The sequence below is a fragment of the Trachypithecus francoisi genome, unplaced genomic scaffold (assembly GCF_009764315.1).
Source record: "Trachypithecus francoisi isolate TF-2019V2 unplaced genomic scaffold, Tfra_2.0 Lachesis_group1, whole genome shotgun sequence".
NCBI lineage: Eukaryota > Metazoa > Chordata > Mammalia > Primates > Cercopithecidae > Trachypithecus > Trachypithecus francoisi.
This window is the reverse complement of record NW_022681454.1, coordinates 166,614,418-166,640,576: the sequence shown is the minus strand read 5'-3', so window position 1 is coordinate 166,640,576 and position 26,159 is coordinate 166,614,418. Positions and strand designations below refer to the sequence as shown.

General features: G+C 41.9%; 1 protein-coding gene across 2 annotated transcripts in view; it reads right to left on the bottom strand.

Moving 5' to 3' along the window:
* GALNTL6 (polypeptide N-acetylgalactosaminyltransferase like 6) overlaps window positions 1-26,159 on the bottom strand; it is a 1,250,966-nt gene that overhangs the window by 5,344 nt on the left and 1,219,463 nt on the right. For both annotated transcript variants that reach the window (XM_033215693.1, XM_033215694.1), the window contains exon 11: window positions 14,182-14,331. In XM_033215693.1, the coding sequence (XP_033071584.1) occupies window positions 14,182-14,331 (150 nt within the window). The remainder of the gene's footprint in view (window positions 1-14,181; window positions 14,332-26,159) is intronic.

Genomic DNA, 26,159 nt, shown 5'->3' with positions numbered 1-26,159 from the left:
GGCTTGGTGGCATATGCCTATAATCCCAACTACTCGGGAGGCTGAAGCAGGACAATTGCTTGAACCTGGGAGGCGGAGGTTGCGGTGAGCCGAGATCACGCCATTGCACTCCAGCCTAGGCAACAACAGTGAAACCTCGTCTCAAAAAAAAAAAAAAAAAAAGAAAGAAAGAAATGTTTGCAGTAAAAAAGTGTCAATGACACTGTAGATGAGAGTGAATAGGATATGAATTAGGTTGTTCTAGATTTAAGGAAGAATATATGAAAAAATATAAAATAATATGTACACTTATGCATTCAATTTATTCAACAAAAGAATGTGTTGGGCACCTGCTATTTGCCAGGCACTCTTTTAGGTGCTTGGAATATGAACTTAATGAGACAAAAATCCCTGCCATCCTGGAGCTTGTTTTCTAGAGGTAGGGGTGAGGATGGGGCAGTGGGGCCACAGACAGTGAGCAATGAACATAGTAGGTAAACACATAGCCTGTTCAGAGGTGACATGAAAAAAATTAAGGCGGTCAGAAGGACCTGGAGTGCCAGGGGTGGGGCCAATGTGAACACTGAATAGAGTGGCCAGGATAAACCTCACTGAGAAGGTAACATCTGAGGAGTCTCCAAGAAGGTAAGTTAATTAACCATGCAAAGAGTCTCAGACCTTTTACCCAGAGGGAATGGCCAGGGTTTGGATCCTAAGCAGGTATCCACCCTGGTGGTTAGAGAACAGCGAGGAAGCCAGAGTGAGGAGAAGTTGTCAGAGGTGATGGAGGTTGGGTCTTGTGCCAGAGACCAGCAAGTCATATGGAATAGGTGGAGTAAGGGGAAAAATTCCAGACGAGGATATCCAAGAGGTAGGCAGGGGCCACATCATGAAAAGATGGTGGTATAGTGCTAAGGCTTGACTTCTCATGAAAGTATCTCAGAATGGTCATTGGGAGATTTGAACAAGAGTCACGGGGTCTATAGTTAGGGTGGCAGTGAGGAAGATGGAGGAGGCATAGAAAGGCATTGGACTGCACTAAGAGAGAACCACCAGAGGCTACCTCAATGATTCAGATTTCAGCTGATGCAAAAACAAGAGCAATGGGGATGAATTGGGGGTGACCCAGGGAGGGATCTGAGAAGTGAAATGCATTGGGCATTCTGATTAATGAGATGTGGAGGTTGAGGTAGAAGGAGGAGGTGGATGTCTAGAGGAAAAGCTGTATTGAGGCAAGAAATGCAGAAAGAGAAACAGGTTTGGTGTGGGAATGATAATGATTTCAGTTTTAGGTATGATGAGTTGGAGATGCTTATGGGACATCAAGGTTTAGATGCCCAGTGAGCAGTTAGATATAGACTGGATCTCAGGGTAGCTCCTCTGTGTCAAGTTGGGAGACTCGAGTTACCCCCTCCTATCAATTTCCATGTAAGTAGAAAGATTCATTGTAAGAGTATACATTGGAAGAGGATATTTCTGTAAGAGAGAACTCCTTCCCGTTCAAAGCCTTTTGTGTCTAATATGGATAGGAGGAAATGAAGGTTTGGAATTATGAAACCAGTTTTAATCCTACTTTTATCTCTGACAATAACCTTTTGTGGTCACTTAGTTTGTCAGTGATTCAGGGTTTCCATCTGTAAAGTGAACAGAGTGGGCAGGAGGGGAGTGGGATGAGACAGGGAATTAAAAGGTCTGCTTTCCCACCTCTTAGGGTTGTGCAGATGAACAAGGTTGATATTTGACTACCCTTTGAGCCATCTGGAAGAAAGACAAATCAAGAAGGCTTTTTGTGCCTATTTTTACTGTTGGCATCTGGGAGAACGCAAATAACACCTTGATAGGCATAAAAAGGACAAACCAGTCTCTTTGTCTACCCTTTTCCATTTTTTTCTTTGACAGCTAGAATTCCTCACTGGAGGAGAAAATTGGTCTTCCTGCATCGGTGGTTAATTTGGCCAATCAGAAATAATGTTTCATTGCTAGGCAAAGTGGCTCGTGCCTGTGATCCCAGCACTTTGGGAGGCCGAGGCGGGTGGATCTCCTGAGGTCCAGGAGTTCAAGACCAGACTGGCCAACATAGTGAAACCCCATCTCTACTAAAAAACACAAAAATTAGCTGGGCATGGTGGCGCATGCCTGTAATCCCAGCTACTTGGTGGGCTGAGGCACCAGAATCACTTGAACCCAGGAGGCAGAGGTTGCAGTGAGCTGAGATTACACCACTGCACTCCAGCCTGGGGGACAAGAGGGAGGCTTCATCTCAAAAAAAAAAAGAAAAGAAATGTTTCTTAATGCCCTGACCGAGCCCCTTGGTGTGTGTGCTGAGACGGTGCTGGCTACAGCAAACCTTCAAACCCTCCTTCTGCTCGTCTCACCAGACTTTTTGGGCTTTGGTCAAGTGATGTGTACAACCTGTCCTCAATTCTCCTGAGAGCAGCCAGGATCATGAAAAAAAAAAAAAAAATCAATCCTGATGTGTTAGATCCCAGCTCTGCAATCCATTCAAACACTTCACCCTCTCTTAGCTAAATTCTTGCATGACCTACAAGGTCTTTTGTAGTCCTGCTTCTGCAGATGTCTGGCCTTTTTTATATTTTTGAGACAGGGTCTCACTTTGTTGCCCAGGCTGAAGTGCAGTGGCGCCACCTTGGCTCACTGCAGCCTCGACATCCCAGGCTCAAACAATCGTTCCCTCTCAGCCCGAGTAGCTGGGACCACACATGTGCTGCCACCACACACAGCTAGTTTTTGTATTTTTTTGTAGAGATGGAGTTTTGTCATGTTGTCCAGGCTGGGATGTCTGACCTTATATCACTTTTTTTTTTTTTTTTTTTTGAGACGGAGTCTCGCTCTGTCGCCCAAGCTGGAGTGCAGTGGCTCAATCTCAGCTCATTGCAAGCTCTGCCTCCTGGGTTCACGCCATTCTCCTGCCTCAGTCTCCAGAGTAGCTGGGACTACAGGTGCCTGCCACCATGCCCTGCTAATTCTTTTTGTATTTTTAGTAGAGATGGGGTTTCACCGTGTTAGCCAGGATGGTCTTGATCTCCTGACCTCGTGATCCGCCCACCTCGGCCTCCCAAAGTGCTGGGATTACAGGCGTGAGCCACAGCTCCCGGCCCTCATATTACTTTTAATGGCAAAAACTGCAATTACTTTTGCACCAACCTAATAGTTCATTTTCTGTTGCACGTATGCATTTCAACTGGTTTCTTTCTGTTCTGAGAAAAACAATACCCTTCTTATCTCAGGGCCTTGCACAAGTTGATCTGGATGTCTGGGGTCATTTTCTCCATCACTTGCTTTACCTATCTAAAAAGGTAAAAGTCTCCATCTTTTTGGTCTCCATTTAGAAGTTAGTTTGTCAGAGAAGGCTTCCCCACCCTTCTCATCTGGATAGTGCCCAGTGTTTTGTGTTCTCATATTATCCTGTACACTTCCTTTTAGTAGTATTTGTCTGCTTCCCCTCCATACTGAAAGCTCTATGAGTAGAACAAGCCCATATGTTTTGCATCTTGTTTCCATCTATCCATATCTCTTCAGCTCCCTTCAGTAAACCTGCCCCAAGTCATGTGAATATAATAGCTACTGTTTGTCAAACATGTATCTAGGTGTCAGGCAGTGCTAAGTATTCTACCCAGAGTTTCTCTCTCTTTTTTTTCCTACCTAAACCCACTTAGGCAACCTGAAGAGATGGTGAATGTGGACAAACAGGAAGCTAGATTCACTTACTCATTCATTCGATGAATTTGAATTAAGTACCTATTATGTGCTATAGAGTGTTTTAGATGCTGGAAAGAGTGCACGAAAGAAAGCTGAGAAAAATTCCTGCTCTCATGAAATTGATATTTTAAGATTTAGCTATAACTAAATAGTTAAAATAGTACAGAAACGTACAGTGTAGAAATATGACTAGTTAGCCCATCTATTTCTGTATGCAAACCTATTTGGAGAGCTACAATCAAATCAGAAGTTATCTTGTTGAATGCATGGTATAGTAGCAGCTAACATCAGTTGAACTCTTGTTATGTGCTATGCTTTAGGTGCACTTAAATTTTTTTTAATTATCAGAATAACCTGCTAAGGCACATGCTAAAGTAGATAATAAAGGGAATTATTATCCCGAATTTATAAATGAAGAAACAGAAATTCATAGTAAGAAAGTTGCCCAAGGTCCCAAAGCCAGCATCTACAGTGGGGTCAGTGACTATCATCGGGCCCTGCAGGAGTCACAGCCTGCGCTCTCTCTCTTTTCTTTTTTTTTTTTTCTTTCTTTTTTTTTTTTTTTGAGATGGAGTCTCGCTCTGTCGCCGGGGCTGGAGTGCAGTGGCCAGATCTCAGCTCACTGCAAGCTCCGCCTCCCGGGTTTACGCCATTCTCCTGCCTCAGCCTCCCGAGTAGCTGGGACCACAGGCGCCCGCCACCTCGCCCGGCTAGTTTTTTGTATTTTTTAATAGAGACGGGGTTTCACCGTGTTAGCCAGGATGGTCTCTATCTCCTGACCTCGTGATCCTCCTGTCTCGGCCTCCCAAAGTGCTGGGATTACAGGCTTGAGCCACCGCGCCCGGCCCTCTTTTCTTTTCTTGAGACAGGGTCTTGCTGGGTCACCCAGGCTGGAGTGCAGGAGTGCAGTGCCATGACTCACTGTAGCCTAGTCCTGCCAGGTTTAGGTGATCCTCCTGCCTCAGCCTCCCAAATAGCTGGGACCACAGGTCTGTGCCACTATGCCACTATGCCCAGCTTTTTTTTTTTTTGGTAGAGACAGGGTTTCACCATGTTGCCCATGCTGAGCTTGAACTCCTGGGCTCTAATGATCTGTCTCGGCCTCTCAAATGCCTCGGCCTCCCAGAATGCTAGGATTAGGAATGAAACATAACTCAGAGGTTAAGAGCACAGACTGGGAGCAGAGTCTCTGAGTTATGTTTCATCTCTTTCCTTGGCTAAGCCAGCTAGCAGTCCTGCTCCCACCCCACACCTGCTTGATAGGAAAGAATTGTCCTGATCAACAAACGCTAATTTGATTTTTTCATATTTCTTATTAACAAGATTCTTTTCTGTTTGACAGTCTAGATCTGGGCAGGCATTCAATTCACAATGACTTTCTCTTTATGGAAGAGCCCCAGGATAGTCGTAACAGAGCCTTTCTATTTCGGAGTGACCACAGAATGGCAGTTAAGTACGTTAGGTAATCAGTAGGAATATTGCTAAGTTGAAATGGCAAAAGTCAGAAGGCCGTAACAACCTAAGTGATTTCAGCTGGGTTAGACATATAGCTAAAAACGGGATGGGAAGATAGAATTAATTATTGAAAACGCAGCTTCATTGCTGGGGCGAATGTATAGTGAGAGTTAGCCTCATTCTTCTTTGACAAGGTAACTGAATTTTCAATTTGCACTGAAATTTTCTCCATAAGGATCGCAACTTCTTAGGATAAAATGACATAAGTCTTCTGTTACCAAAAGGGGCATGTTGCAGACATTGGGCATCTGGTTTTCAGCAAGGTGTTTGAAGAGTTCAATTTTGTTTTCTTATGGGCAAGCCGGAGAATGGTGATCTAGAAGATCATTTTACATGAATATTTTTCTGGTTGAGTAACTTCCTCCAAATGATGCTTATTAATGGATTTTGTTACCTCTACTATATGATAGAGTGCTCAGTGCTTGACTTTACACTGCGATCAACAATTTAGATGAAGGAATGAATGGATGCTGATCCAATCTGTGGTTGGAACAAATTATAGTTCAATTGCTATTAAGTTGAATCAAAATGTTTAAATCCAGGTTGGGATAATTATAATAGGATAGAGTTTAATGGAAAAAAATGGATAGCAACATAAACGTAAAAGATGACCTGTACAGGTGTAATATTGGAGAGATATGTCTGTTTAGCAAGCAAGACAAAAAGACTGAAATTTTTTCTCCAATACTGAAAGCTCATTAAGAAGCTGAGTGTGTGAAGTTAAGGCAGGAAATCAATCAACTCAGGCTAAATTAACAGAAACATTGCTCACAACAAAGTGTGCTAGAAGCTCATAACAAAAGGTGCTAGAAACTTATTATACTTTCCTTGGTGACAACATTCCTACAATATTGTGTTCTGAGAATCATGCAACTCTCTAAGACTATCTGCAGTATATTGGGGGCGAGTGTCCAGGAGATCAAGGTAGGTTCAAATTAAGTCATATGGAGAGCAGTGGCAGGAAATTGGGCCATTTAATTGGATTAAAGACCAGGCAGGTATTTGTTCAAATATTTGGGATCTGTCTTGAGTGAAATGAATTAAATATAATTTGTGTGGTAACCAAAGGCCAGGGAAGAGCTTTCTGGCAATTGGGACTGTCCAAATATAAATGGGCTGACCTGGGAGAGTGTGACTGGCCAACCTCTGACAACATGTCCAAGATTTTTTAGAGACTTCATTTATCAGAATCAGAGTTGAATTACATGACTTTTAGGTTAAACTTGTTATATACACTTTCCTTATTTTTTGGTTCCAAATCAATACCTGTCCAGAATGATTTAAAATAACAACCTCGAGCCCTTCTATCTGACATCTTTGTGGACCGGTACATCTTCATTTTATGAACTTAGAGGCCAAAACCTGGCATATATCATAAGTTACAACAAATACTCAAATGTAGGCAGATGCCAAGAATTCCACCCACTCACTTTTTAAATGAATGGGATTGTTACACTGTTATCAATTTAGCCTGGCAGGTGCCTTCTTACCTGTACTTCCTGTTTGATGCTATTTGCAAGTCCTTTATCATGAAAGTTAAATTATAAGAACCCCAGACATCAACTAAGGAAAGTCATTTTAAATCTTTTATTTTTGGTCTTTGGGAGGTTGCATATGTAGTTTTCAGACAAAGAAATGTGTTAACTTTTATCCAGCACAGGTTGGGGTTTATGAAGGCAGGGTTCATACCAATAATTGAACTAGTGGTTCTTTAAGCAGGTCCATGAATGCTTATTTAGGAACTTCATATATTAGGTATTAGGCAGGCCGTATAGACATTTTTTAAAAAGTTCTTGCCTTCAGGTAGTTGGCGGGGGTGAGGGGGTTAAGTATGTATAATATACAGTGTTTTAAGTACAAAGAAGGAAGCAAAATGCTATAGGAGTACAGGAAGAGGGGAAAATTCCAACTAGAGCAAAAGGGAGGAGTAGATAAAAGGAAGAAGGTAAAAGAGCTACAAAAGTGATTCTCCCTCTGACTGCCTATTAGAATCTCTTGGGACCTTTGTACGAATATCAATACCCAGCCTTCACCTTCTAGGGAGCCTCAGTCAGTCTATCCTCATGCCAGTACATTGCCTTAATAATACACCTTTATCATGTTTTGATACGTGGTGCTTTTATAATGTTTTAGCACTTTTTTTTCCTTCTTCAAGATTTTCTTAGCTATTCTTGTCCCTTACATTTCCACGTAAATTTTAGAATCGGGTTATCAGTTTCCACAAATAAGCCTCCTGAGATTTGTTTGGTTTTGCATTAAATGTTTGGATAATTTAAAAACTGACATCTTCATAATATTGAGACATAAACCTTGAACATGACGGATCCCGCTATAGTTTTTCAGATTTTTCTTAGTGATGCTTTGTGGTTTTCGGCATGAAAGTCTTGCACATCTTTACTGTGATTTATTCCTATTTTGTGCTTTTCATAGTGACCAAATGGAATCACTTTTAAACTTCATTTTCTGTTTTTTGTTGCTAGTATATAAACAATTCATTTTCATCTTGGGCCTATGCTAAATGTATTTATTCATTTTTAAAATAGTTTAGCTGCATAATCTTTTGGATTTTCTAAATACCCTAACATGACATCTACGAATAGACTGTTTTATTTCTTCCTTTCTAATTCTTATACCTTTAAATGTCTGTATCTTGCCTGATTACACAGATTAGATATCCTATACAAGGTTGAAAAACATGATTATAGTCAACGTTCTATTTTATTCCTCATCTCTGGAGGACAGCTTTAACATTTCACCACTAAGAGTGATGGTAGTTGTGGGTTTTTGGCTATACTTACTATTAGATTAAGTTAGTTTATTTTTATTAGCTTACTTTCTGTATGGCTAAGACTATTTAGTTACATGGTAAAAACTTGAGGATTCAACAATGGACCAATGTATAAAAGACCTCTTGGCTTACAATAAAAGTGTCACTTCAGTGCAGTGGGAAAAAATGGTCTTTTAAATAAATGGTGATTAATCAATAGCATGTCTCTATCAGTATATATGTGTATCTATTTCTATCTATCTCTATCTGTGAATCAACCCTTATCTTACGTTATACACATAAAAATATTTCAGGGAGGGCTGGGCGCAGTGGCTCACACCTGTAATCCCAGCACTTTGGGAGGTCGAGGTGGGCGGATCAGGAGGTCAGGAGTTCGAGACCAGCCTGGCCAACATGGTGAAACCGCATCTCTACTAAAAATACAAAAAGTAGCCGAGTGGCATGTACCTGTAATACTAGCTACTCGGGAGGCTGAGAAAGGAGACTTGCTTGAACCTGGAAGGTGGAGATTGCAGTGAGCCGAGATCATGCCACTGCACTCCAGTCTGGGTAACAGAGAGAGAATCTATCTGATATATATATATATATATATATATATAATTTATACCAAAATGTAGAATTCAGAATTGTATACCGAAATGTAGAATATTAAGCAATAATATTTCCAAAGACAACTTGGAAGACTACATGAAGGCTAGGATTTCCTAAACAGAACACAATATCCATGAATCATAAAGAATAGCTTTTCATTAAGACACTCCACTAAACAGAAAAAAGACAAGTCACCAACTGGAATAAGATATTGCAATGCATATATCCAATGAGGTACTTATATATAGAAAAAATCTCTAAAAATCTGTGTGAAAAAGCCAGACAGCCCATGTTTAAAAAACAGGCAAAAGACTCAAGTAGGTGCTTCACAAATAAGATATCCAAAATGGCTAACAAACATATCACTTTACAATCACAGAATAAAAAAGAAAAAGAAACTGACAATACCAAGTGTTGGTTAGGATGTGGAGCACGTGGATTCTTGGCAGTGTCTGTACCCTGAGCATGACCCTTCAGGCCTTTCCATTTCAGTGCCTACTGGCCTAGATGTCAGTGCATCTCTCTGCTTAAGGACTTTCCCTGGTTGTAAGAATAGTTCTGTCTGTAAGAGCAGCAGGCCAGAGGTATCAAGGGAGTTGGGGTATTTATACACCACTCCAGTCAATCTTTGGTCAGGAACCTGACCAAAAAATTGACTCCCTGATGTGTGTTCTATATACCATTTCCAGAGATCTTCAGTAGGATTGAGTTCTAATTGCCTGCAGTAGTACTTGCTTGATAATGCACCCTTTATTGACTCCGATCTCTCCTCCGTTTCACTTCCTCACTCCCTGTCAAGATTTTTGGGGGCTATATACCAAATAAACCATGTGCATTCAAATTCTTACTTTAGGTTGTATATATGGGAAAACCCAAATTAAGACATATGCTATAATCTAATAAAATGCTTACTTAAAAGGAAAAGGGCATGGGAGATAGCTCTCAATTTTGAAGGGATAACAACTGTCAATATTGCTTGGGAGAGATTGCTTTAATGATGTGGTATATTATGATATACCTTGCCATGATGATCAATGTAAAAAAGTGCATTGTCACCAACACAGATGGAAATCTTATGGTATGATCAGAAACTGTGCTAGAAGTTTTCCATAGTTTATCTCACTCAGTTATCATTATTATATTGGTGAAGCAGTTGGAAGTCATAGAAGCAAAACAACTATTCAAGATCCCCTTACAATTTCAGGATGAATTGGGGTGTATTAAGCCTGAATAACTCTAAGGGCTGATGGTCAGCTATTATATTGGCCAGGTTGTGAAGGATCCAATAGTATCGAGGGGCTAAAGCTCTCTATCTTCTACTCAATCAAATGAAGTCATAATACAGAGGAATGCCATGGCCAGGTATTGTGAAACCTCCCTCTAGCTTCAGGATGGAAGATGGGGAAGGGGAAGGGGAAAGTCAGGAGGGAGGGCAGCCCTGTAGGAAGCCATTGCAATAACCCAGGGGTAAGATGTGAAGACTGAACCAGTCAGGGGCTGGCTATAGAGTTGGTAAAGAGGGGGTGGATTTCAGAGATATTGGCTGAGGGGGGCAGGTGACAAGTCTTAGTGACCAATGACTGGGGAGGGAAGTGGGTGACAAGTCTTAGTGACCAATGGGGGTTGAAGAAGAGGAAAGACAGTTTCCTGTTTGGTGCTGGGTGAGGACAAATATTTTTAATGAGGTTGCCTCCACAATTCCCTGTTCTTGTAACGGGGTCCCCCTGGTGGTAAAGGAAAACCAGGAACAGAATTCCTAATCCTGGGTTACTGTAGGAAACAGCTGTGCAACTGAACATAGCCCCAGCATCATAGAATAAGAATCCTCTTCTCCTTTTGTGGTGGCAAAGAGCCACATCTAAAAATAACTAAAAGTGGAGTGAGAGTTGCCAAAACCAGGAAGCAAGGCCCGAAAACAACTTTCATCCACTCAAGCAAGGTGGCTTCTGGGCACCTTCTCTCTCCAAGATATCTCCATGTAGCTGGGAGGGAGGGGTTGGTTGGTATCAGTGACACTGAATCCAAGGCATTGGGGAACTCTCCTAGGAAATATTGATCTTATTCCTTAAGAGCATGGCAGAGGAAATAGTAGAAACTTTAAAGCCAGATTCACCTGTGTTTGAATCCACATATCTGCTAGTATCAGTTTCTTCTTGTGTAAATTATACAGAATAGTACCTAACTGGTTATGAGGTTTGAGATAATGTGTGTAGGCATCAGCTCGATGCCTAAATTGGAGATGATGATGATGATGATGATAATGATGATGATGACTTTAGGGAGTAAGGAGATGGCTCACACAGCCTTTTAGGCAATTAGTAGAGGGCTCTGATTGACTCATGAATATGCTTATAAAAAGTGGACGTTCCAGGCTGGGTGCGGTGGCTCATGCCTGTAATCCCAACACTTTGGGTGGCTAAGGTGGGTGGATCCCCTGAGGTCAGGAGTTCGAGACCAGCCTGGTCAACATGGTGAAACCCTGTCTCTACTAAACATACAAAATTAGCTGGGCATAGTGGTGCTTGCCTCTAGTCCCAGCTACTTGGGAGGCTGAGGTAGGAGAATTGCCTGAACCTGGGAGGGCAGATTGCAGTGAACCGAGACCACACCATTGCACCCCAGCCTGGGCGACAAGAATGAAACTCGTCTTAAAAAACAAACAAACAAACAAAAACATCCAAAACTGCCAGAAGCCCCCAGAGCCAAGTACTGCTTCCAAATGGACAAGGTAGCACCCCAGAGAGATTCCTCTTTGTGCTTTTTCTCTGTATGCCTTAGACATAGCCCTTGGAAAAAACGAGGAATTTTCTAAAACAGGTGTGTCTGAATAGGCCTGAGTCATCCACCGAGATGTGATATTTCAGAAACTTTCCATTTTGAACCTTTGCATGTTCCTGATTAAGTATAAATACCTTGCTTGCTGTATAAATACACATGGAGTGTAACCTTTTGCTAAGTCATGCAAGACCAACAGCTACAAAAAGCTGAGAAGAGAGCCACAGCACAATTGAATCTAGTGGTTTCCTTTCACAAATTCCTGAGGATCCTGGAAAGATTTAGTATTAAAGCTCATAAGAGTTTCCCCTTGAAACCACTGCAGCCTGGTTTTTTCTCCCAAGGAGCTCTGTGTATGAGCTGGTCTTATCCATCTGTAAGCTTTTGTAAGCTCCCTAATAAAAACAATTGCATTTTCTTGGCTTAATTGCATATTATTGAGTGGTTGGTGTGTCATGCTATAAATGTACAGTAATGAGAAAGGTTCTGTTCATTAGAGACCACCAACATACTAAGGAAATGGCAAATCAGCTATTTTATTGATGTGCACAGAAAGTAACTCCTTAGATATCAGAATATAATCATTAAAAAAACCTTACTTTATTACACCACACACAGGCTGTATCATGTTGAATAGCAAAATAGTTTGATAAGATGAATCATTTATTACACATTTCATAAAGAAAACAGTGAAGTTTTCCTATTGCAGTAATATTCCCCCAGCCTCATTTTTATCAGATACCATATTCTGAGCTCCTTTCATTCTAGATTGTTTTGTAGAAGGATATAACAACTGAATTTTTTTTTTTTTTTGAGATGGAGTTTTGCTCTTGTCGCCCAGGCTGGAGTGCAGTGCAATGGTGTGATCTTGGCTCACTGCAACTTCTGCCTCCCAGGATCAGGCAATTCTCCTGCCTCAGCCTCCCGAGTAGCTGGAACTACAGGCATGCACCAACATGCCCAGCTAATTTTGTATTTTTTAGTCCAGATGGGGTTTCACCATGTTGGCCAGACTTGTCTTGAACTCCTGACCTCAGGTGATCTGCCCGCCTCACCTCCCAAAGTGCTGGGATTGACTAGCGTGAGCTACTGCACCCGGCTCAACTGATGTTTTGTAATTTTGCTAGACACAGCCACAACCTGCCAGGTGTTTGGGTGGGGGTGGGATGCAGAATAAACTTATATAAACAAGTCCACCTTTGGGTGAGTATAGTTTAGGAGCTCATCTCTAAGAGGTGGAAACCAGAATGCTTATTAAGTAAGGGAACAAGTAACATAACCAGTCCTCCCTCTCCCCGCACTGACTCTCCACTACTTTCTTTTAGCTTTCTATAATCTGGGGGGACAATGACCTTGCCTCAGCCACAGGATGGCCAAGTTCATGAATAAAGTAGGGGATATTCCATTTTCCTTATAGCCTGAGGCAACGCTGGCCTCAGAGTGTGAAAAAGCTAAGAGAAGGCACCTTCTCCCTGGCTGAGAAGGCCCCAGCAGGTCCATGGATTTGAGGGGGCAGAATGGAGCTTATGGAGTAATTGCTAATTGACAGCCAAGTTCTATCCCCAAAAGCAAAGAAGCTGAAAAGTAATTTTGTATAGTATTTTTAAAAATTGTCAAAAGGAAACAATAAAAATATTTTCAAACAATAACTTAATTGCTCTTTATTTTATTAGCTCAATAAAATCTGACTTTATATATGTTTTTGAGTTTTTCCTACCATTCACTGTTAACTTTATAATTTTTGAAACTTTTAAATTCCCCAAATAAATTCTTCTTTGCTACATTTGGGCAGGATTTTGGTGAAAATGTAAATGGGTCACTTTGTATATAAGGATTGCAGCAATTATATCTACATAGATGTATAAATATTTGTGTAAACATCATTGTCTTAACCCATACAGGTCCCAAGCAAGTGAGCCTGAGATACATAATAAATGAATGGATGCTATCATCTGTTTGTATGTGTGTTGTGAATGGGTGTTGTTAAAAATTATGCATGTGTGGTTTTGCTTATTGGGTATGTGGTTCCTCCTTTTGGGAGTGTTCTGAGTTAAACCTAGACCCATCCCTTGTTCTGGCTCAAAGCCATTTTTCAATCATAACTGATTGTGATGGCTGTACATATAACAAGAGAAACGAAAAGCTTGCCCCTTTCTATGCACTCGCTTTTTCCCTTCACCCTTGCTGGTGATCTCCTGATGTGTGAGCCAAATGTGTGTATGTATGACTAGGTAAAACTTTAAATCAAAACTCGTTTCTTCCTTCCTTCCTTCCTTCCTTCCTTCCTTCCTTCCCTCCTTCCTTCTCTCTTTCTTTTTCTTTCTCTCTCTCTCTTTCTTTCTCCCTTTCTCCCTTTCTTTCTTTCTTTCTTTCTTTCTTTCTTTCTTTCTTTCTTTCTTTCTTTCTTCTTTCTTTCTTTTCTTTCTTTCTTTTTCTTAACAGAGTCTTGCTCTGTCACCCACGCTGGAATGTGGTGGCACAATCTTGGCTCACTGCAATCTCCCCCTCCCATGCTCAAGTGATTTTCCTTCCTCAGCCTCCTGAGTAGCTGGGATTACAGGCACCCACCACTATGCCTGACTCTTTTTTTTTATTTTTAGTAGAGATGGGGTCATGGCTGTTCACCATGTTGGTCAGGCTGGTCTCAAACTCCAGCCTCAGGTGGTTTGCTCACCTCCACCTCCCAGAGTGCTAGGATTACAGGTGTGAGCGACTGTGCCGGGCCTAGAACAGTGTATTTTCAAAGAAAACTTTGAGTAAGAATAACTCAAAACACAGCAATTTGAGAATGACCACAGTGGACTGACTCTTACCTTCCGGTATCCCCAGAGCTGGTTCCCCTTCATACCATGACAGTCATAGAGTGTCACGGGGCTGTTGTGTGAGATCGCATCAAAGCAGAATTTCCGGGTATGCAGTGGCTCACCAGGTCGAATATCTTCTCTCCATCCAAAGGTAAAAAGCTAGCAAAGCAACAGTAGCAGAAAAGCTGCAGTGAGTTTGATTTGGAGAGAAGATGCAAGGGCACGGGGAGGTATGTCTTTTAGCAATGTAGAACTCCTGCTTTGTGATCTGCTAAAAAGAGCTAAGTCTCAGCCTAATAGAGGTGTTGGAAAAGGTACGTATCATAAAGTGCTGTAGCAGTAACAGCTGCACTTTGGTCCAGGTTGCCAAAAAACACAAATGAAGAGTTTCCAATCAGGTACCTGAGAAAATACCGAGGGTGTTGGAAAAAGAGATGCAGGGAGGCACATGGAAGAAGGAGATTGAAGGAGAAGGAGTAAGAGGACAGAGGGAGGAAAGAGGGGAGAGGGAGAAAAGAGAGAGGGGAGAAGGAGGAGGGGGGTGGAGAGAGAGAAATAAAGTCTTTTTTTGTTTGTTTGTTTATTTGTTTTGAGTATTGGAGTCTCACCCTGTCTCCCAAGCGGAGTGCAGTGGCGCGATCTCGGCTCACTGCAGCCTTCACCTCGTCTCCCAGGTTCAAGCGATTCTCCTGCCTCAGCCTCCCAAGTAGCTGGGATTACAGGCACCCACCACCATGCCCGGCGAATTTTTGTATTTTTAGTAGAAACAGGGTTTCACCATGTTGGCCAGGCTAGTCTCAAACTCCCGACCTCAGGTGATCTGCCCGCCTCAGCCTCCCAAAATGCTGGGATTATAGGCGTGAGCCACTGTGCCTGGCCAGAAAGTCTTTAATAACACCCTACAGTCTTTATTTAGCTAAAGTGTTACTGGAACAAATCCTACACAGTTTGCCCAGATTTGCAGATTAGCTAAAGAGACAAGGAGTAGAGATGCGCTGAATTGATGCTAGCACCTTGAACAACCTAACGTAAAGGAAAGCTAAGCTTGATGAAGTGAAGACGGGCCAATTAATTTCCCTAGGGTTGGTAAGAGTAATTCTGTAGAGCAATGTGGAAAGTTTTAGACTGTAACTCACCGTAAGAAATGCAGTTCACACACACACACACACACACACACACACACACACAATCTCCCGATTCCAATATAGACAGAAGTTTCATGAAATGATATTTATCCTTACTGAGTTTAATGACTCTGATATTCCATCCAACATGTTCATATCCTAGTCCAGCCTCTCCAATCCTATCTGTCCCATTCTATTAAAAATGTGACTTATGATGCACTAAGTTGGCTTTACAATGTATTAAAAAGCAAACAAGCATCACACCTGTAGGGGAAGAGCATTTGCTTGAGTTATTTGAACTGGACAACAAATAAGGGTATTTGAAAGGTACAGTAGAAGAAATCCTTAAGTAAGTGTGAAAATGGACTATATGAGCCCTGTGATTGCTCCCAATTCTAAAATCCCAGCAAGGTTATGTAATTCTTACAGTAGGACTTACGGCAGGCTGGCTGTGTGAAGCCAAACTGTGAATTGCAAAACAAAAAAGAGCTGTCAGGGAAACCCTGTGGATATAAAAGAAAGCACAATGCTCAGCTGTATGCAGATAATACACTACGCACTGACCAGGCCTTCAGTATATTTCAGCTGTTAGGTTCCACCTAGGAAAGGAAATGTAGAGAACCTGGCAAAATTCCAGGGATGGCTAACAAAAATAGTTAAGTGGTGAGGAATCTGAAAGACAAATGGAAAAAACTGGGTTAAGTGGTCTCAAGAAATGATCTAAACGAGCATATGAACAGTGACCTTCTCAACCATGGCCACTGCGTACTCTGTTACCCTGCAAGGCAGGATAAAAGAGAAGATTTCATACAGAAGAACAAGGGGTTTTTAGAATAGGCATTTGAAATAAATTCATAAAGCGGAATTGTGTAGTCTTTTTTCCTAGAGTTTTTAAAGTATGATTGTGGACTGAGACATTTTAGATTCTTTTAAATCCTGCACAGAAGAATGACTTCTCAAGAAAGTGTCTATTCAGATTTTGATCACTCTCTTCTATTCAGAACTCACTGCTCTCCTGGATTTTGAAGTCCTATGCACCTCTGTTATCTTATAACTCTCTCGCCACCCTCTCTTTCATGCACCTCTTCACTGCAGGTGTTGCTCAGGGTTCTCTCTTGGACCCTGTCCTTGCACCTCCCCTCGTTGGTCTTTTATACTCTCAGTTCAACTCTCACCAGTATGTCGGTCACTCATCATCCATCTTATGTCCAGTTACTTGCAGGATTTCCCAGCTGCATGTCCCATGGACATCTCAGATCCAGCATATTCTAAATGCAATTGATTTTCTTCTCTTCTGCCCTGTTCCTGCTCCTTTATTTTGGCTTAGTTGGTGGTCATGTCATGCACCTTATCAACCTTGGAGTCTTTAACTCCTTTGTCTCCCTTACCATCTTCATCTAATCAATGACCAAGTCTTACCACTTTTGTCTTATAAACATTTCTAGAATTTGTTCATTCCCTTCTATGCCCACAACCATTGCTCTCAATAGCTCTTGCAGTGATCTCCAAACTGGCTTCTTTCTCACCTGCCTTTTTTGGTTATCACACATCTGCCTTCCTCAGCCTCCAGGGAAGTCTGTTGTCAAGGCCTATGTGACCTTGTCTCCTCTCAATTTAAACTCTCACAGCCTTTTCACATAACCCCTAGAGAATAAAGTTCAAACTCTTAACATCTTAGGAACTCTCCACAATCTGGCCTTTGCTGTTCTTTCCACCTACATTCCTTTCCTTCAAGTTTATGTTCCAGCAATGCTAAAACGTTTGTAGTTCCTCACACAAACCAGGCTGTGTATTTCCTTCTGTGCTGTGTTCATGTAAATCCCTCTGGTTGGAAAGGGGACATTCACTAGTCAACCTAGGTAATGATCATCTGTCATTTAAGATTCAGTTCAGGTGTTCACTCATCCAAGAAGCCATCATCCTCTTTGAACTGCTTACTCCTTCCCATCCCTTACCTATTTCATCATGATTGTCCATTTATGTTTCTCTATCCCTCCCTAGACAGTGAGATCCTTGGTTGCAGGGCTTGGAGCATTTTTACCTTTGTGTTTAGAGCACCTAGAACAATTTATGATACACAATAGATCCTCAACAAAATTTCTATTGAATAAATAAAACCCACAATTATCTGTTATTATATGTTGAGATAACTATCAATATAAATGAATGTCTTTTTAGTCTCTCAAATGAGTTTGTGCTGTTTAATTACAACAATAACAGTGATAATGCTTATATTTTGAATTTTCATCTTTGATGACTCTGGATTCAGTTACCTATTATTGGAATAGAAATTAATAGAAATTTCCTGGCCAACAAACTTGCCATTGGTTTTGATTAAATCTTTATTTTATTTAAATAGCACATTTCCCTTGTACTATAGGCAGTCCAACCAATGCAGAAACAAGTGGTCTTGATTGGTTTATTTCCCTCTCTGTCTCCATCTCTCTGTCTTTGGTTTTTATACACTCAGAAGGCCAGAGCTGAAAGGGAATGTAATCACTACCTAGTACAGTCCCTCATGAGTCAGTTGGGGAAAACCAGGCCTGCAGAGAATGAGTGTCTTGCTTCTGTCACACCTTAAGAGTCCCCCCTTCTTTGGTAGATGATCTTTTCATACTTTTTTCTAAATGCATCAGTTAGGTCCAAAAGAATACCTGTGTTATAGCAAACACAGGTAAATCTGTCTGTTGGACAACTTTATTCACCTATTGTCACAACTATATCTGAGGGCATCCTTAGGTGACTTCTGTTTCTTGTTTCCGGGTATTGTAGTGCCATGATCATGCTTAGATTTGTAGCCTGATGGTTAGCCTGTCATTTTCACAGTGTTTTATGTATTATTATTATTACCTGTTGATTACTTTCCTGCATCCAAGGTGGTACATCTTCAGATTGTATCAATTACTTTATTCTTCTGCACCTACAATTAGCTAATTTTTTTCTCTCTTAGGTCTTTGAAATACTTCTTATTGCCATTGATCTTATCTCAGTGGCCATGTCAAACCAATCAGGCATTGAGCCTTTTCATTGGCACATTTTCCTGTCTGTGGTCTTGTCAAAGCAGAAACAAATAGACATTATGAAATTATATTCATTGAATCATATTCATTGTTTGCTTTAAGTAATGTTATTGTGACATTTATAGTTTGTCTTCACCCTTGGCCTGCTCTTATTGACAAAAGAATTTAGATTTTGTTCAGGTTTCCTGTACAATAACCCTTGATTTCTTTTCAACCTTAAATTCCTCAGTGTTAGAGTAAGTTGATCTTAATTTCTCCACTTTCTTCTTTTGAATGATCCTTTAAAACATAGATTTACAATGTATATTCATCCATTCTCACACTGCTAATAAACACATACCTAAGCCTGGGTAATTTATTAAAAAAAGAGGTTTAATTGACTCACAATTCAGCATGACTGGGGAGGCTTCAGGAAACTTACAATCATGGTAGAAGATAAAGCAAACACGTCCTCCTTCATGTGGTGGCAGCAAGGAGCAGTGCCAAGCAAAAGGGAGAAAAGCCCCTTATAAAGCCATCAGCTCTCATGAGAACTCACTATCATGAGAACAACATGAGGGTAACCACCCCCATGATCAAATTACCTCCCACTGGGTCCCTCCCACAACATATGGGGATTGTGGGAACTACAATTCAAGATTAGATTTGGGTGGGGACACAGCCAAACTGTATCATTCTGCCCTGGCCCCTCCCAAATCTCATGTCCTCACATTTCAAAACACAATCATGCCCTTCCATTAGTCCCCCAAAGTCTTAACTCATTCCAACATTAACTCAGAAGTCTAAGTCCAAAGTCTCATCTGAGACAAGGCAAGTACCTTCTGCCTATGAGCCTAAAAAATCAAATGCAAGTTGGTTACTTCCTAGATATAATGTGGGTACAGGCATTGGGTAAATAGAGCCATTACATATGGGAGAAATTGGCCAAAACAAAGGGACTAAAGGCCCCGTGCAAGTCCAAAATCCAGTGGGGCAGTCATTAAACCTTAAAGTTCCAAAATGATCTCCTTTGACTCCATGTTTCAAAACCAGGTTACGCTGATGCAAGAGGTGGGCTTCCATGGCCTTGGACAGCTCTACCCCTGTGGCTTTACAGGTTACAGCCCCCTCCCAACTGCTTTCACAGGCTGGCATTGAGTGTCTGTGGCTTTTCCAGGTGCATGGTTCATGCTGTCAGTGGGTCTACCATACTGGGGTCTGGAGGATGGTGGCTCTCTTCTCACAGATCCAATAGGTAGTGCCCCAGTGGGGACTCTGTGTAGGGGATCCAACCCCACATTTCCTTTCTGCACTGCCCTAGCAGAGGTTCTCCGTGAGGATCCCACTACTACAGCACACCTCTGCCTGGACAGCCAGGTGTTTCTATCCATCCTCTGAAATCTAGGTGGAGGTTCCCCAACCTTAATTATTTTTATTTTTATTTTTTATTTATTTATTTTTGAGATGGAGTCTCATTCTGTGGCCCAGGCTGGAGTGCAGTGGCGCGATCTTGGCTCACTGCAAGCTCTGCCTCCCAGGTTCACACTATTTTTCTGCCTCAGCCTCCCAAGTAGCTGGGACTACAGATGCCCACCATCATGCCCAGCTAATTTTTTTGTGTTTTTAGTAGAGATGGGGTTTCACCATGTTAGTCAGGATGGTCTTGATCTCCTGACCTTGTGATCCACTAGCATCAGCCTCCCAAAGTGCTAGGATTACAGGTGTGAGCCCCTGTGCCCAGCCTAATTTTTGACTTCTGTGCACCTGCAGGCCCAACACCACATGGGAGCTGCCAAGGCTTGGGGCTTGCACCCTCTGAATCAATGGCCCGTGTACCTTGGCCTCTTTTAGCCATGCTGGAACTGAAGCAACTGCGACCGACACAGGGCACCATGTCCTGAGGCCACACAGAGCAGGGGAAACCTGGGCCTCACCCAAGAAACCATTTTTGACTCCTAGACCTCTGGGTCTGTGATAGAAGGGGCTGCTGTGAAGGTCTCTGATTTGCTCTGGAGACATTTTCCCTGTTGTCTTGGTAATTAACATTTGGCTCCTCATTAACTATGCAAATTTCTGCCCCAGGCTGGAATTTCTCTCCAGAATTTTTTTTTTTTTCTATCTCATCGTTAGGCTGCAAATTTTCCAAACTTTTATGCTCTGCTTCCTCCGGAATGTTTTGCCACTCAGAGATTTCTTCTGCCACATACCCTAAATCATCACTCTCAAGTTCAAAGTCTCACAGATCTCTAGGGCAGGGGCAAAATGCCACCAGTCTCTTTGCATAACAAGAGTGACTTTTACCCCAGTTCCCAACAAGTTCATCATCTCCATCTGAGACCACCTCAGCCTGGACTTCATTGTCCTTATCATTACCAGCATTTTGGTCAAAGTCATTCAACAAGTCTCTAGGAAGTTCCAAACTTTCCTGCATTTTCCTGTCTTCTGAGCCCTCCAAATCTCTAGCAAGTTTCAAACTTTCTCACATTTTCCTTTCTTCTTCTGAGCCCTCCAAACTGTTCCAACTTCTGTCTGTTGCCCAGTTCCAAAGTTGCTGCCACATTTTCGGGTATCCTTATAGAAGCACCCTACTCTACCAGTTGTCAATTTACTGTATTAGTCTGTTCTCATGCTGCTGATAAAGACATACCTGAGAATGGGTAAATTATAAAGGAGAGATGTTTAATTGATTCACAGTTCAGCTGGCTGGTGAGGCCTCAGGAAACTTACAATCATGGCAGAAGGGGAAGCAAACACATCCATCTTCACATGGTGGCATCAAGGAGCAGTGGCAAACAAAAGGGGGAAAAGCGTCTGGTAGAACCACCAGATCTTATGAGAACTCAGTCACTATCAGGGGAACAACATGAGGGTAACTGCCCCCGTGATCAAATTACCTCCCACCGGGTCCTTCCCATGACATGTGGGGATTATGGGGACTACAATTCAAGATGAGATTTGGGGACACAGCCAAACCATATCACAATGTTAACTCTTATTTCTTTGCTTTAATATTAATGTGTTATGTGTCAGGTTGCCTGGGTCTGTTTGTATTGCATGAATACGGTCACTGGATTTGGTACTGCAAATACACTTATTATCTCTTGCTCTTGCTACCTGACTTGAGAAAACAGAAAATATTTTTCTCTGTCTGGATTGTGATGTTTTATTTCATTGTTATGAGGTTTGCAGAAACCTGAGATACAGCATGTTCCTCCTTGCAGTTTGCACCCATCAGTATGCTCTGTCTTGATAATGAGACTCTTTTTTTCCCAAGGAGGGAAAAAAGAAAGGAAAATCATCTGTCCCCTGGATGCACACATTATCTTGCTTCTGTCTTTGTGAACCTTCCCCTAGGCCCTGGAAAGGCAGCCTGTGTTTGCTTCCTAGGGAGGATGAAAGCTTGGCTGCAACACTTGCTCCCCAGCACGACATCAGAGCCTGCTGCTGGGTCTGCAGAGTGGGAACAGCCAAACTAGGCCAAGGAGGTTCCTCCTCCTCACCACTCCTCTCCCTTGGACTCAATGGGAGCTGGGGAGTATTCTTTCCAGACCTTACAGTCTTATTAGGATCTATTTTTGTTTTTCTTTCTTGATCCCTAAAGGAAGCATAATGCTACCATGATATCAAACAGCTATGCAGATTGCCCTGGCAAAATGAATCATACATTTGCTTCCTTCACAGAAACCACATTAGTCACCGCCAGTGTTCTGTAGCAGAAGGCATTTTCTTATACAGGTCCTTCAATGGACTCTTTTTTATTTCCCATGTAACAATTTTGTGTATTCATTTTTTTATTTTTGCCACTTTTTTTTTTTTGGAAAAAGGGGATTATTTCAACTCTAATTAAAGTCTCCTTTTGTATTCTTTGAATGCTTTTGAATTAAAAAGAAAACCCACAATTGTCATGTTCTGATATGCCTTCCTCATGCAGGAATTTTAATCTAAATGTAGAAGAGTGATTCCTAGTTCTTGTAAGTCATTGAGTGAGTATTGAATAAAGCTTGCAGTTAATTACTGGCGAATGAAACAGCTTGTAATGTTTTAACCTCCAAGTCAATATATGGCAATATTTCAAATATGATGCATTTTCCACCACTTATCAATCTTATTTAATTCTACTGTAGCTTCATTTTTAGGATCTCTAGAGACAGGAAATCTTTTTAAAGAGCTGTATTAACTGATCTTTCTGGGCTGCCTATGTAGTTTTCTGCTTGTCTAGTGCTGCTCTCTGGTGACCATTTCTTGAATTACAGGCCATAGATTTTTGCAGTTCAGCCTGGGGGCGGGAGGTGGGGAGTTGGGGGACGTAGGGGGTCTGGGGAATGAACCAGCAATTTTTAAAGTGTATGCAATATCGTTGCCTTTGTTTATATCCATGTTCAGCTGTCAAATAAAATCTGCAGGCCAGAGCAGATTTCATTCCAGAGCATTACTGGATAGAAATACTAAGCCCATTTCAGGCATTTAGGCCTGCTTTATATCCACCAGCTGGCCACGTGTGTTTCTTGGTTGGGCTGAATAGAGATGGTAGAGAGGAATTTAGCCCAAGAAATGAAGCTTTTCCTGTGGCTTGCTCCTTTTTCTTTTTTAAAAAGTCCTTTTCCACTGTAGATGCCAGCCTTACTGATAGCTTATAAAGCCTTCTCTCTTGCTCCCAGCTGAAGTCAAAATTGCTTGTTGGAGTTAACAGTCCAACACTATTCCTCAGGTCCCCCGTAACATCCCCATAGTGCTTGTAGAAACAGACAGAAGAAGGAGGAGGAAAATAACTTTTCACTGATATTTGATTCCTATCAATAAATCCTGGAGCCACAGAGCCTTTTATAAACCCATCTGGGTGTGTGTGTGTGTGTGTGTGTGTGTGTATATATATATGTGTGTGTGTGTGTGCGTGTGTGTGTATATATAAATATGTGTAAAATCAGCCACCACGCCTGGCTGATTTTTGTATTCTTAGTAGAGAAGGGGTTTCAGCGTGTTAGCCAGGCTGGTCTTGAACTCCTGACCTCAAGTGAGCCACCCTCCTCGGCCTCCCAAAATGCTGGGATTACAGGTGTGAGTCACTGTGCCCAGCCGTGCAGGGTACATTTGAGTGAATAAAAACTAGTATTTACTGAGTATGCTGGAACAGATAAATGAAGCCAAAGTCCCAGCTGCCTTGGACCTGAGAGAGTTTTCTAACCTGGTATTAGCATAAAGGGATGTGTGGGTGTTTGAGAGAAGGAAGGCAGGAGGGAGAGCCTATTACTCTGCACCTGCTGCATGTGCAAGATGCTGCTGCAAGATTTATTCTTCTGACCACTCTGTCCAAGATGGAAGAACTATGGCATATAAAGATTTCACAATTTCACAAGACCACATGGTTTAAACTAAAATCCAGGCTGGCCTGGCTACAAGGCCCACAGTTCTTCTAGAATACCACGAGGCTGTGGGGAGAGGGTTCAAAGATCGGATCAGTGGTTAGAGGAGAGGCACTGTTGATGGACTGAAAGACTCTGGACTGCACTGTGGACTTTGTCTGTGGCTGTTTTCCTTGCATCATGATACTCTGCATTGTAACGCGTGGTAGGGGTGGGGCAGGGAGGGGCAGTGAGGTGGGGCGAGGGAGGTGAATCTCAGAACATCCGGACAACTCTTTAATGTCCTGTGCTGGGCATGGTGGATCTTTTCTTGTTTAATGTACAAGATGGACACCAGAGGAATCTAGCTATAGGAGGCAATAATGCCTTCCTGGGAACTGCTTGCTTACTTTTTTTGCTTTTCATAAGAGGTGAGTGTGATGAATACATAAATATCTGCTATGATATTTTCTATAGCTTTCTATTGAAATATTTCTTAATTTAAAATTAAAACAGTGAAAAGGGTTAGGTGAGCTTAGTGGTATGCACCTATGGTCCAAGTTACTCAGGCTGCTGAGGCAGGAGGATCACTTGAGCCCAGGAGTTTGAGGCTGCAGTGAACTTTGATCACATGACTGCATTCCAGCCTGGGTGACAGAGCAAGACCCCATCTCTAAAATACAAAAAACGAAAGCACTGAAAGAGAGCAAAGACAATTTTGCCCACTATCTTTCCTCTTTCACAGGTGACACAGTATCAGGGAAGCTGCTTGCAAGGACTTTCAAATTTCTGAGCAGGTTAGAAATCACACCTCACTTAAACTGAGTTGCGATGAAAGGTTTTTTGATTAAAAGCAATTCAGTCTTACATAGAACAGAACAGAGAACCCAGAAACAAATCCACACACCTACAGTGAACTCATTTCGACACAGGTACCAAGAACGTACACTGGGGAAAGACAATCTCTTTAACAAACGGTGCTGGGGAAACTGGATGTCCACGTGCAGAAGAAGAAAACTAGACCCTATATCTTGTCATGTACAAAAATCAAACTAAAATGGATTAAAGACTTAAATATAAGACCTCAAACTATACAAATACGACAAGAAAACATTGAGGAAACTCTCCAGGACATTGGTCTGGGCAAAATTTCTTGAGTAATACCCCGTAAGCACAGGCAACCAAAGCAAAAATAGACAAATTGGGTTACATCAAACTAAAAAGCTTCTGCACAGCAAAGGAAACAATCAACAAAGTGAAGAGACAACCCACAGAATGGGAGAAAATATTTACAAACTACCCATCTGACAAGGGATTAATAACTGTAATATATAAGGATCTCAAACAACTCTATGTAAAAAATCTAATAATCTGATTAAAAAATGGGTAAAAGATTTTAATAGGTATTTCTCAAAGGAAGACACACAAATGGCAAACTGGCATATGAAAAGGTACTCAACATCATCGATCATCAGAGAAATGCAAATCAAAATTACAATGAGATATCATCTTACCCCAGTTGAAATGACTTATATCCAAAACATGGGCAATGATAAATGCTGTTGAGGATACGAAGAAATGGGAAACCTTATACATTGTTGGTGGGAATATAAGGACAGCTACTATGGAGAACAGTTTGGAGGTTCCTCAAAAACTAAAAATTGGCTGGGCGTGGTGGCTCACGCCTGTAATCTCAGTACTTTGGGAGGCTCAGGTGGGCAGATCATGAGGTCAGGAGATCGAGACCATCCTGCCCAACATGGTGAAACCCTGTCTCTACTAAAAAAAAAAAAAAAAAAATTAGCTGGGCATGGTGGCACATGCTTGTAATCCCAGCTACTTGGGAGGCTGAGGCAGGAGAATCGTTTGAACCAGGGAGTCGGAGGTTGCAGTGAGCCAAGATTGCGCCACTGTACTCCAGTCTGGCGACAGAGCGAGAGTCCGTCCAAAAAAAAAAAAAAACACTAAAAAGTGAGCTACCATGTGATCCAGCAATACCACTGCTGGGTATATACCCAAAAGAAAGGAAATCAGTATATCAAGGAGACACCGACACTCCCATGTTTGATGCAGCACTGTTCACAATGGCCAAAATTTGGAAGCAACCTAAGTGTCCATCAGTAGATGAATGAATAAAGAAAATGTGGGCCGGGCGCGGTGGCTCAAGCCTGTAATCCCAGCACTTTGGGAGGCCGAGACGGGCGGATCACGAGGTCAGGAGATCGAGACCATCCTGGCGAACACGGTGAAACCCCGTCTCTACTAAAAAAAAAAAAAAAATACAAAAACTAGCCGGGCGAGGTGGCGGGCGCCTGTAGTCCCAGCTACTTGGGAGGCTGAGGCAGGAGAATGGCGTAAACCCGGAGGCGGAGCTTGCAGTGAGCTGAGATCTGGCCACTGCACTCCAGTCCGGGCGACAGAGCGAGACTCCTCCTCAAAAAAAAAAAAAAAAAAAAAAAAAAAAAAAAGAAAATGTGGAGTACATTTCTTAAAAGGACCTAAAGCCACCATGTATGTATGGAAAC